General features: G+C 47.3%; 1 protein-coding gene across 4 annotated transcripts in view; it reads right to left on the reverse strand.

Moving 5' to 3' along the window:
• Nucleotides 1-12,154, reverse strand: part of TPX2 (TPX2, microtubule nucleation factor) — a 14,106-nt gene extending 1,952 nt beyond the window's left edge. For 2 of the 4 annotated variants that reach the window (XM_017733520.1, XM_008634204.2), the window contains exons 1-15: nucleotides 12,081-12,154; nucleotides 7,114-7,258; nucleotides 6,723-6,848; nucleotides 6,430-6,538; nucleotides 5,752-5,883; nucleotides 4,964-5,086; nucleotides 4,393-4,526; nucleotides 3,927-4,084; nucleotides 3,338-3,509; nucleotides 3,069-3,207; nucleotides 2,409-2,625; nucleotides 2,092-2,190; nucleotides 1,258-1,434; nucleotides 991-1,137; nucleotides 329-440 (exon numbers count right to left, since the gene is read on the reverse strand). In XM_017733520.1, the coding sequence (XP_017589009.1) occupies nucleotides 329-440; nucleotides 991-1,137; nucleotides 1,258-1,434; nucleotides 2,092-2,190; nucleotides 2,409-2,625; nucleotides 3,069-3,207; nucleotides 3,338-3,509; nucleotides 3,927-4,084; nucleotides 4,393-4,526; nucleotides 4,964-5,086; nucleotides 5,752-5,883; nucleotides 6,430-6,538; nucleotides 6,723-6,848; nucleotides 7,114-7,216 (1,948 nt within the window). In that variant the 5' untranslated portion in view covers nucleotides 7,217-7,258; nucleotides 12,081-12,154. Of the gene's footprint in view, nucleotides 1-328; nucleotides 441-990; nucleotides 1,138-1,257; nucleotides 1,435-2,091; nucleotides 2,191-2,408; nucleotides 2,626-3,068; nucleotides 3,208-3,337; nucleotides 3,510-3,926; nucleotides 4,085-4,392; nucleotides 4,527-4,963; nucleotides 5,087-5,751; nucleotides 5,884-6,429; nucleotides 6,539-6,722; nucleotides 6,849-7,113; nucleotides 7,259-11,960; nucleotides 12,016-12,080 lie in introns of those variants that run through there. The other 2 variants (XM_017733515.1, XM_017733526.1) reach the window with 2 other exon arrangements.
• Between the last annotated feature and the right edge of the window lie 671 nt (nucleotides 12,155-12,825).

The following is a 12,825-nucleotide window of genomic DNA, read 5'->3' on the forward strand; positions in this document are numbered from 1 at the left end:
AGAGTGACAGTGCTGCAGAAATGCCAGCTGTCTCTGCAGGGAGCTCCTCACATTCTCAGTACCCTTATCCTGAGCTGGCAGACATCAATCATCTGCCAATTGCAGCAGAGCTGCTAAATACAGCTGCCATGCTAGAGCAGGACAGGGGGGTGGAGAGGAAATCCCCCTGCTCCCAAGGGACACAAGCTGTTAGGCAATTAGTTGATTAAATGCAAGGCACTATTGGCTGTGCTGATGAAGAAGAGGCAACAGCCAGAAAAAACATCGCTTAATTGCATCATTTCTGAGCTATCAGCCAAGCCCGTGTAGCGAGTACTCATAACTCTACCTGATAACATCTTATGCTCCTTTTTGGGCACAAAAGGCTCCTGGTACATCACTGTGTTGGGACGAGCTTTAAAACAGGCTGCCTCTTTCTGCCTTTTCAAGTCTTCTTTAAGCTGCAAGAGGAAGAGAGCACATCAAGTGCCAGGCAGAAAGAGACCATCTCCCCGTGACCCAGACTCCAGCACTCCCTACACTGGAAAAGCCATGTTGACTTAGTCAAATCATTTCCATAGAAAATTTATTAAAGCCAAAAAGTGGTGTCACTTGTTGCCCAACAGTTTCTTTGCCAAAAATAGCCTGAAGAAAGTTTCAGGTGTCCACTGTAGACTTCTTGTGAGAAAAGCAGTATATTATTTATGTGTCAATATACTCCTGGAGATAGTCAGCAAAGGGATTCAGCTGCACAGAGCTGCTGCTTAGAAAACACCCACAGCTGCTCGTACAGTTGTGGTAAATCCCATCATTTACCACAAAGTGAGAAAAATAAAAAAAACCCCATTGACCAATCCTTAACCCACAGCCCAAGTCTCATGCCAAGTACAGAAAAAAATTGTTGCTCAAACTCAGCTACTGATTCAGTTCAAGCAGGACACTTTCTGTAGTCAACCACAACCCCATCAGCTGCTTTAAGTCTGGTCATTCCCATTATCCTTTTCATCCTACCTGCTGTTTCCAGCTCTGGAGCTTGGCAGCTCCCCGTTCATCCACCTGCAGATGGAATGGCTCAGGCTGAGTTGGGGTTTTGACCTTCTTTTCTGGCAGTTTAACTTGGTCAAAGTAAGGCAGAGGCAGTGCTTTGAACTTTGGCACCTGAAATAAACAACTCAAAATATTTCTTGTCCTTTCCTTGGAAGTTTAATAGACAACAGCAAATCCTGCCACACTGTTTTTACTGAAGGAGTGGAATCCAAGGTAGCTTTTAATTCTTACCTCTTCCTTTTGTAGTTCTTCTATTTTTTTCTCTTTTTGTATTTGTCGCTCTCTGTCCCGGGCGTCGAAAGAGAAGGGGCAAACTTCCACGTGCCTCTGCTCTGGCATTTTGGGTTTGAAGGGCACTCCATAATGTGGCATAGGATTAGCTTTGATCACAGCCACCTCCTCTTTTTCCTACAGGGATATTAGCATTAGGATCTGATGTTTTACTTTTGTATAGGCCGCAATTCCTGCCAAGCAAAGCCACAAAGAGCTTTGAATGCACTCCTTTAATAAGGGGCACACAAACAGTGGACACTGCAAAAATTAGGAATCCAACAAGGACCAATTTACTGGCAGCCTGAACCACAGGCCCAGTTTTTCCTTTTTTGAAGCCACTCTCAATTCTAGTACTCATCCAAATTAGACTGTAATTATTTAATATCCTCTTGACAAGAAGGAAAGGAAGAAAGGTGTGAAGCTTTCAAAATCCTGCTCCCCACCTCAGAGAGAAGAAAGGTCATGTGCAATATCTGCCTTCAGTAACAGAATAGGGAAGGATGAGAAATCTAAGCAGTCCACTTCCCTCATTCATAGCAGCAACACCTCAGAAACCCTTATCAGCACCCTAGCATTTAAATTATTTTATTTTTAAAAATAATTCAGTTTCTGTAAAATGAGCAGCAATAACCAGATTGCTTGAAGTGAATGGCACAGGCAAAGGTAACCCTGGAGGAACTGCTCACAAGAGGGAAGGGGCATCCAGCCCCAGAGCATCCCACCCACATCCAGAAGCATGGCAGGCACCACAGTGGGACCTGGGCCTGGCTCCAGCCTCATCACAATTGTTACCTTTTCTTCCTCTCTGCCAGACACACGGGTTCTGCTTTTCAAGGTGAAGGCTGGAGACTTGGGGACTGTAACAGGAAGTGCTTTCTTTTCTGGAACACCCTGTTCAGAAGAGCCAGCAAGGAGTTACCCAAGGCCAAGTGCCAAGAACACAGGACAGGAGAAACAACGTGACAGCACAGGACATAGCCATTGCAGTTCTTACCTAATGACAGACACTGTTTACTAAGATCATTAAACACATAATGCCACATAGCTACAAGCATTTTGAAGCTCATTGCCACTCCAGTTCCAAGCCTGGGTGTTATTAAACTTCTTACCACAACATCCTCCAGGATTTTTGTGGGACATGGCCTGGAATGGAATTCAAAGCGCTCTTCCTCCTGCTGCTTCTTACTCTCACGCTCCTGAATCCTTTTTTCTATTTCCAGCTGAAAGCCGATGGGTTGGGTGAGCTCCTTCACAGCAGGTTTCTTGGGCAGGAGCGGCCCACTCTCGAAGATTTTGTGATTGACTTCTCGTGCTTTGAATTTGTATCTATGCAGGAATAATAGAGACAGTCACCAATTGTACATTAGTGCACAGCTGTAGTTAGCAATTCCTCCTTTGCCTTTAAAACAGCAAGATTAATAAGTAAAATCTTGCAGATTGTTTTCCTAGAAATCCAAACCTTTGCCTACAGGCAAATTTTGAAGTGCATGCAGGCTGCATTGCTATATTGGGTTTACTTTACTCATCAGAAGCTGTATTCAATCCAAGATCAGGTCTCCTAAAAGCACTTCCTTCAAAATTAATTGTTTATATTTCACTTCCCTACAATCAGAGCTAAAGAATTATGAACACCGTAAAGGAATATCAATGGTGTATGCTCATTCTTTTACACAAAAGGGTATTCCAGAGAAGTGATATTTTGGTATCTGTAAAATATTTCCAGTGTGATACAGTCATCCCCTGGAGGACTAGAGTAAGCCTTTACTTACTGCTGAATTTTCTCTATCTCCTCCTCTTCTAACTCTGCAGCAGTTTTGCAGGTGACAGGTCTCAAGCGGTGCTTTGTTCGGAGCACTGGTGTTTTGGGGTGTGTGATCCGAGCCTTCACCGGCTTTCCTGAAACTGAGCCTACAAATTCAAGTCACAGAGACTAGCAGTTAATGGCAAGGCCTGCAACAAACACAGGCCATTTGCTCAGAGAAGTCAAAGCATCTCTTGCTCTACCACCACATCTGTGGACACAGCCAGGACCACTCACCTTCCTCAGATTTCCTGCTCCTCAAATGGTAACGAGGGGGTGTGCGTTTTTGGAATGCTTCTACCTGCTCAGCAAAGGACACATACTCTGTTGTGGCTTCTTCAAGTTTTCTTTTGTTTCCCTGGGACAGATTGAAAGGTTTGGGGACAGTGGGCCCCTTCGGCATTCGCACCTGGAGACAGAACACCACAGTCAGTATTGGCCAGGAGGCTTTGATGACATTTCCTATCCCCATGGATGCACAGTATTTGTCCCTTCCTCTCACTGCAAAGAAGTTAACACTTCACATTAAGCACAAGTGTTAACAGTCTGAACATGCACAAGTTATATTGGGAAACTGTATCGAGCAGATTAAGGCATGAAGTGGAATGACTGGAAGATCTGACACTAAAGGGCTCCTTTTTCCACAAGGTTTCTTTGGAGTCTTGTGGCAACACAGACACACAGGAAGTTTGCAGTCAGGTTTGCACAACACCTGCCTCTCCTGTGGTAACCTCTCTGTGGGTCATCAGCCCAAGCATCGCACAAGCAGCAGGGAGGTGATGGCAAGAATCAGTGAGCTGAGTGCTGGCAACACTCTGGCTCTCACCGGCGAAGGGGGATGCTTCCTCAGTACTGCTGCAAAATCCAGCTCCTTGTACTCATTCCCAGGCTGGCTTTCCACATTCTGTTTAATTCTATTCTCCGTGCAGAAGTGGAAATCAATTGGCTTCGTTACTTGACCAGCAGGTCTCTTCATGGGTTGTCCTAGAAGAAAAGCACATGTAAGGACTGGAAGCCTCTTGGTGTGGGGTAGGATTCATGGAAATAAAAATAGCATTTAATTTCTAACAACTAGGTAAGGTTTTAAAGAACTCATCTTTAACTTTTCAAAACATGACATAACCCAAACACACCTGTTTCCAGGCAGTTTAGGGGCTGATCTACAGTAAAGAGCTCCTAATATTTATTGCAAAGTCTGGAATGCTTGTTTTCAAAGGTACTTGCACAGCTCTGTGCAGCACTCTCCAGCTGAACCCAACACAGCTTCATTCTGCAATTCAGGCACAGCCCACCTGCTCCAGCAATAGCTGCTTTCAGATACTCCTCATTCTTCTTCCGCAGCTCCATAACCTCCTGCTGCAACTGCTGCATCTTTTCCAGCTCCTGCTCCTCTGTACTCTTCTGCTTGCTAGAACGTTTGGTCCTCCTGCAGAAGCACATTAGAAACTAAGATATGCCTTCCTGCTTCCCTGATTATTAGCATGATGTTAGTGCAAGGAACATGCTTATCTCCAACATCACTGCAGGAGCATCACAGGTTGTAAAAACATCCTCTTTAGAACAGATCTGCTTGGGTTTTGTTTTTTCAAGGAATCTCACAGCTAGCTGCTATTCTGCAGACCCATTTGCTGTGTTCATTCTCAATCCGTTAGGAAGAACAACTTTTTCCTCAAAAGAAAAGCAAAAGCTTTCCTGTGCACAGCTTCAGCTGGTGAAATGCATTTCATCCTAATACTGTTGCCTTGACATGGTGTTTACTAAATGTGATACCATCACATGCTAAGTTGAAGCTGAAAACACACAGCCAGGACTGTCACCTAAATCAACTGTGATTAGCAGACAAGTCACAAGAAAGCCACGTACTTCAACATTGTTGGCGTGGAGGGCATGGTCAGTTTGCTTTTCCCTCTCCCTGGGGAGAGGTCAGAATCCTGCAGGGGCTCTGTCTTTGTGGATGCTTCTGTCACCTTTTCTCTGCTGCCAGAACTAAGAAAACAAGTTGTTAGGGCAAACCCCTGGAATTAACTGTGTTCTAAGTAAATGACCACCTGCAGTTCTCACCACCATGCATAACCATCCCAACACCTGGTGAGGTCTAAGGTATGCCAGGCTGGCCTTACCTCACCCCAGGCCCAGGTATAGACCATCCAGCTTTCCCTGGTACTCCAAGGTTGCAGAAGGGAAGATTAATTACTGAGTTTTTGGAGAAGGGAGGTATACTGTAGATCATTGAGGTACAGTGGTGTTTCAAAGATCACACTTCAATTTCCTGACCTCAAGCTTATCACCATATGATACTTCAGCAGTTAAGTTAATTTGAGAAATATTTTAGCTGTGACTCTTTCATAGCTAATGACTGCCTGATGACTTCCTGATGGATAAGTTCAGACAAATTTAAAGCTAACTTCTGAGTAAGGAGTAAGAAGGTGAAGAAGCCCATGCTTGTTTCATTCATATCTCTACCTCCAAACAGAGCAATTCCTTCAGCATTTACAGCCATTTCTTGTTTACAAAACCAGTATCAGCAACCAGTTCCAGCCACCACCCCCTAACCTTCCTGTAGGAACCTTCTCAGCCAGGTGGAAACCCTTTCCAAAGGAACAGTTGTATTCCTTTTCCCAGCTCTAAACAGAAGGACTTGGATGACATACATTCTCATTTTCTTCAAGGGTGGAACCTCTTCCTTATTATCTGAGGCATTAGCAATTCTCTCTGCTTTGATTCTGCCCGGCTGCTTGCGCTGCTGGGTTTTCCCCTGCTTTGTAGCCAGTCTCCTGCCCGCTCTAGAGTAGAACAGAAAGCAGAGGTCAGTTTTCCCACAGATCTGAGGAGACACCTGACCTGGATAACACTTTTTATGTCAGTGTATCCCCTAACTCCACCATACAAATTATGTTTAACACAACAATCCAAATGCAGCACGATTTATTAAAGTTTAACAACCCATAAACTAAATATTTTTTGCTATATATGAGCATGCAGAGCCCCTTGCATTCATATCCAGAGTGAGTTCTGCCCAAGTCAGGCAGATATAAACAAAGAAACTTTATAAGCCACCTCAGTTTCAGATATCCTCACATACCAGAAGGTCCTGGTGCTGCCGAGTCTCATTTGACAAGTATGTGAGACACTGCATTACATTTCCACCCTGGAGACTGTCCCTCCAGCTTAGCCAGCAGATCAGGTGTCTCCATACACGATCTCCATACTGGAGAACTCCAGCCCCACAGGATGCCCCAAGAACAGCTAGAACTGCAGATCCTGAGAGCAAGGACCTGCTTAGTTACACCATCATCAATCATTGTACAAACTGAACACAAGTATTTCACCTCTGAGGGGCCTCTGCAGGGGCAGCAGCTGTCCAGGTTGCCAGGGACCCAACAATATTCTGAGAGACTGCTTTGGCCTGGGCACATTCTGCTTCACCATTGCTTTCACCTGAGAAAGGGGCAAGTGTCAGCTCATCTACATACACAGAACAACACCAAGTAAAACCACATGAGACCTTGCAGAAAAGAGTTTATGAAGATGGCCCCACAAAAGCCAGACAAGAGGCCTTTCCATTTGGCCAGCGAAAAGCCGGTAAAATTTATCCCCTCCCTGCCACACCACACCAGCTTACTCATTGCTACTTCTTGTGATGGGACAGAAGACAGAATAACATCAGGCTTTGAAAAAGCAGGGCTGCTGTGTGAGGCCTTTGCCAGATTTTCTGCAGGAGGGACATTCTCCAGATTGGCTTCTCGGTCTGTAAGGAGAGAAAGACTTTCACTATACATACTGTTAGGAACTGTTAACAATACCCCAGAATATCATTACGAGGTTAACAAAGTCAAGTTACAGATGACAAAATTTAAACGCAAAAAAAAAAAACAGAACAAAAGAAACCCCATGCATGATTAATGATGCAGTTAACAGTGTGATTAATTGGCACAGAAGCCAGGCCCAAAACAAGGGTCACACCAAGGTGTCATCCAATGAGGAAACCACTCAAGGAGTTGGAAGCAACTTACCAAACCAGGAGTCTGCATTGTATACATCATCCTCACTCAGAGTTGCAAAGTTGATGCAGATGTTTGGGACATCAAAAGAATAACGGGATTCTGGCTTAGACATCTTCACAGCCACACTGTCCCCAGGAATCCTCTGCCTGCACCACTAGAGACATTGAGACAACAGGGTATTAGTGGAATCATCCCCCACCTCTTTTCCTCTGCAGGGTTTCTAGGGACAGGCATTGGGACAGCCTTTGGTACATCCCCCCTTCTTGCACTTCACACCTTAGGGCAGAACTCATGAGCCATGCAGAGTTTTATTCTACTGCTGATCTGCAAAGCTAAGGAGACTTTACCACTGTTGAGATTTGCAGGTTCAAAACTGTCAGAAAGATCAAGTTTTGACAGGGATTAGAAATATAGACAAATAGAATTGTATTTTTTAAGAGGAAGTAAATTATAAAGCTTTTCCAGAGAGCCATTGATTTGCACTTTGTTCCCTCACCACACACAAAGAAGAGGCCTCACCCTTACAGGATTTACAAAGCTGATGAGATTCACTCTAGAGCACCGCAATGCACAGCCTCTCTCCCTCTCTGAAGGGCTATAAACAAGAACTAATGACACAAAGCTGCTCTTCTATTGAATAAATTGATTTTCAAAGCAGGAAGAGGGCTCTGTAGAGCATTGTTACCGGGCAAACAGTCAGAAGGAGGGCAATGTCAGGCCTCTTGCATTCCATAACACTAGCCTGAGGCTGGCCAGGCTATAAACAAACTGAGCACTGTGACCCATGTCAAACAGTCCCTGCAGCTAATTAATGAAGCACTGACAGCAAGAGGAGTCCCTGTGTCAACAGGTGATATTAAACTCAACAGGAACAGGAATAAAGCCAGTGACAAAGTTATAAACCCTGAAATTACAACAAAACCTTTTTTGCAAAGGTGCTTTTGTGATGCCTTGAACAGCTGTGAGGCAAAGCTCGCAAGGATGTTATAAAACACTCCCCAAGGAAATCACCTGAACTTTGCTTTTATGAACCCAAGCAATTCCAAAGCAGCATATTCCTAATCCACAGAGCCTCAGCCCTAAACCACCTGTCTAGGCAGACCACACATGGTTCAAAACCCAGATGGTGTTTCCCAATAAATAACAGAATGGTCAAGAGTAAAGCAAAACAGGGTTTAGGGGGTACCACACTGGTCACAACCACTGGCCCCCAAGGATGGGTGCACCAAGAAGCCTCTAGCTCCCCAGAGCAGAACTGTGATAGTTAAAGGAAAAAATGTCATCAGAGAAGCGCCAGCTACACAGCTGGGAAGATGTCAAGGTAGGGCCCAAAGAAGGCAAACAGAAGAATTGGAGCCAAAACCAACTGTAACTGAGCTTGAGACACGGCTGGAATCAAATGCTTTCCTACTGCCCTTAATCAAGATAGAATTTCTGTCAACACTTTAGACTTTTTTTAAAAATCAAATGCGTCATCTGCATTCTCCCCTCACCCTCTCCAGTCAGAGGCAGAGCTCTGGGCATCATGTTTCACAGCTACTTGTGCCCACTGCTACACTGCTGCAGTTTCCAGCTTTTTACTGTGTGGAGTCCATATTCTTCCATAGTGTCACCACCCTCATCATTGACGTCATTGCTGACCCCTTCTCTCTCCCCTCTATCCCAGACAGAAGAGAATACTCAGGAAAACAAAAGGATTGTATCATTGCCTCAGTTTCACACTCTGTTTCTTGAAAGAGACAACAGGGAGGTAAAAGTTATTATGACTGAACTCCAGAGAGTCCATTTCAGTCAGATGAACTCATGGCATCCACTTCTCAAATCCCTACATATCCTCCAGGTCCTGCCCAGAACAGGATTGACGGTGAAGCTGCAGTTCACTGAAAGGCATCCCGCTCCTCCGCCCACCGACTCAGCTAGGACAGGGATCAGCCAGGAATGCTGCGGTGATTTATCGCTCCTGTGCCCACCACAAGGCATCTGCAATCCCAACAGGCTCTGCCAAGCACAGCCCGACACCCGCTGCCCGCTCCCTGCACGCATTTTAAAACACCTGGTGGTGATTTTGACAGCACAACCACATTTATCTCAATACAAAATTCTTTCTCTCCACCGCGGCTTTCATCCACCAGGAGGGAGGCGTGGAAATTTTTCCTCATTAATAGGGACGTTCCCTAATTAGCAGGCACTGCGTGCATTTCCCCAAGCGTGATTACAGGCATGCTGTAATCCTACATGGATTTAAAGCATGACCCTGCTCTCCCCCACATTCATCACCTCCTGTGTCGACACGGGTGTCTGGAGCAGGCCAGCCAGGGAACCCTCACCCCTGTTCTACAGGATCAGCTTTCACCTGGTTTGCAGAGCTGCTGGGGCAGGAAAGGAGGGTCTGATCTTCTCGCTTGCAAAAACACCCCAAATTCCTTTTATAAAGGAACTACTTAATTAAAACCTTAGTTTTCTTTCTAGGTCTGCTCTCTCACTGACCTAAATATGCCTCCAGAGCAGCACAGCCACATCCACCTGGAGGAATAGGCAGTGGGTTCCTCTGGACATCAGGTTTCTTTTGAGTAACTACACTTTGGCACGTTCCAGAAGAGTGCCTTGGCATGGTTTAGATTAGTTAGCTTTGAAAAAGGATTACACTAAATTGGAACAAGCATTCCTATCCCAGAATAAGACTGATCCAACAGCAAGTGCAATAGGTATTTTGGAATAACTTCACACCTCACTCTAATCCAAATTAGCTTTAAGATACCGACACAATTCCATCACGGATGTGTTCAGCATCTTTTTCTCGATGTAGTTGTGAATTTTGTGCCAACAGCACCCACTGCCTAGACAAAGGAGCCTCCCAGCCATACAGGCCATGGTGTTGGGAGATAGGATGCAGCATTCCAAGATGAGAACTCAAGGTCAGAGGGAGAGAGAATGGAGGAGTTTGAGTTTGGAAGAGTAGCAAGGACAGAATGATAGTGATAGGGACACAGACAGGTTGTGACATGACAAGTGGGAATAGCTTCAAACTAAAATATGAGAGATTTAGATTGGATATTAGGGAGAAAGCCTTCCCTGTGAGGGCAGTAAGGCTCTGGCAAGGGTTGCCCAGAGAAGCTGTGGCTGCCCCATCCCTGGAAGTGTTGAAGGCCAGGTTGGATAGGGCTGGTCCAGTGGAAGGTGTCTCTGCCCATGATGGGGGGGTTGGAACAAGATGAGCTTCAAGGTCCCTTCCAACACAAACCAGTCTGGATCCCAAGGAGGGCAGAGAGATATGCTCTTTCTTGCCACCTTGCAATGTAGATAAGGCCCTGGTGAACTGGAGATGATGCCTTATCACGACACAGCACTGGAGCTTCACAAGTTACAGGTGTTACTTGTGGCAAATCCTAACAGGATCAGAAAGCAGAAAAAACAACAGCAGACACACAAGAAGGCTATTCTAAGCTACATCAGCAGATAAACACAAAGCAATCTGATCCACATGCCTCAAAACCCAAGACGTGCAACCAGGAATAAGCAAGAAGAGCTTCCCCAAGGCTGAGGCAGCTGCATGGGAATGTGCTCCAGCAATTCCAGGGCTTTCTGCTGGGCTTCAGCACCAGCTGCCACTTAAACACAGGATGCTGCACTAACCAGGCAGCTTTAATTCAGCCTGGCAGCTTCTTTATTGTCCTGCAAACCAGAGTTTTCCATTCCTTTTATTGGGATAATAACCCAGACAAAGTTCCTGAATGTTTTTCAGGGGTTAACATGTAAGTTGGAGCATTAGAAAGGGCTGTAACTCCCTCTCTGAAGCTACAGTCCTGTCACCACAGCCTGGTTAGAACCATCCCACCACAAAGCCATCACCGGAACTCCCTCTGCATGATGCCAACAGCTTCAGAAACTCATCCTTCACCCTTACTTTTCCCTGAGCAGGGTTAAGTGAACACTTACAACACACTCTGCATCTACAGCTTCTCCCTCTTCTCATGCCCCTTACTCAAAGTTCAGCGGAGCTTTTCTGCAGTACAAAATCAACACTGGATTCATCATCCCCCAGAACACTGCTGTTCCATCATTTAATGTTCAGTCTGGGAGAAAAAGCCTTTAACTCGCCCCAGGTGAGAAATAAGCCCGCAGAGAGCTCCGCAGACCCCCCCCCACAAGCGGCAGCCAACGGAGGGGTGAAGTGCTAGCACAGCCTTTGCTCTGCTAACGGCCCAGACCCGCCCCCATTCCCAAAAATAAACAGCCCCGACATCGCGTGCTCCCTAAAAAAGATCCCACAAGTTTCAGAAGACATGAAGATGGGACACTCTAAGAATAGACGTTCAAGGAAAAGTAAATTATTTTTAGCTAGTATAACCTCAACTAACTGTTAGATTAAGTTGAAGGTCCTTTAGTTTTAAAAAAAATATCCTAATAAAAATAGCTCCCCTAATGCTTTTTCTGTTACTTGGGCCAGGTTTTCGCTGGTTTGCTTCCCTCCTTTTCTCGGGAAGCAGGATTTGGCCTGAGGAGAATTAACAGATATTTACATCGTGAAATACAGAGTTTTATCGCATTTCGCGATTGTTTAAAGACTTAAAACTTTATTTCACGCCCGAGGCACCCACCCCACCGTAAGGCACACGCCTCGCGTCCCAGTACCGCGATCCCACCCGGAGAGCGGGAACCCCCCGCCACGGCTCCTCCCGCTGCCGGCCGGGGGCCCCGGGCTCAGCTCCCCCGAGGAACGACGGGTTCGCAATCAGCCCCCAGGGCTCCGTTACGAGCCCGCCCGCCAAGCACCGCGACAACGGCTCTGGCCACGGGCTGAGCGGCCGGAGCCGCCTTCCGCCTCCCAGCCGAGACCTCGGCTCCGTTACCAATACCTGGGCTCAGAGAACAGCCGCGTAGCCACGGCCGGAGCGAACGACCAGATGTGGGGAAGGGCTGAGGGTCGGGGAAGGCGGGCGAGGCCAGGAGTGCCCGGCCGAAGCCCCCAGACTCACCTCGGCAGCGCCGCCGCCACCCCGCGCGGCCGCTCTGCTGCCGCCGTTAACGGATTTCAAACAGGGCTCGGCCGTCCGAACCCACCAATCAACGCCCGGCTCACGCCCTTAGCGCGCGCTGATTGGCCGGGCCGCCTGGGGACCCGGATAAGCAGACCCCGCGCAACGCAGTTGCGCTCTCCCTGCAAAGCCTGATGGGAAATGTAGTAATTGTGTGCTCGGACAGCGCCACAATGACCGGGCGAGAACCGAACCACAACTCACATAACGCACTACGGGACACACTGGGCCAATCGGGAAAGGCGATACTCTGAGTGTCGTTCTGGACGGCCTATCAGCGGCCGGCGGGCGGGTCCCCAGGGCCAGTGTCAGCTGAGGCGGCCGCGGGGCCGGGCAGGAACCCACCGGAGCTGGGCCTTGGTGCTGCGGCAGTATCCGTGTCCGCTGCCCGGCTTCCACCCGCTGCTCCTCACCAGATCAGCCCTTCTGACTGCTGGGCTCGGGGGAGGCGGCTTCCACCGCCTGGTAAGCCCAGCCAGGTTTCTCGATGCCGTTAGGAGAAAGTGCTCTTTGCACAGTGGTGTTACCGACCCCAAGTGCTACATAATCTTCCCCGTGGCCTTGGAGAGGGATGGGTTAGGCCCCGGCTCTCACAGTGGCTTTCACTGCACCAGCACTGCCCGCATAAACGTCCCCTCACAGCCCCATCACGGGCTCCTTGAGCACTGTGGAGACTCAAAACCCC

Source organism: Corvus brachyrhynchos, unplaced genomic scaffold (genome assembly GCF_000691975.1).
Source record: "Corvus brachyrhynchos isolate BGI_N302 unplaced genomic scaffold, ASM69197v1 scaffold10, whole genome shotgun sequence".
NCBI lineage: Eukaryota > Metazoa > Chordata > Aves > Passeriformes > Corvidae > Corvus > Corvus brachyrhynchos.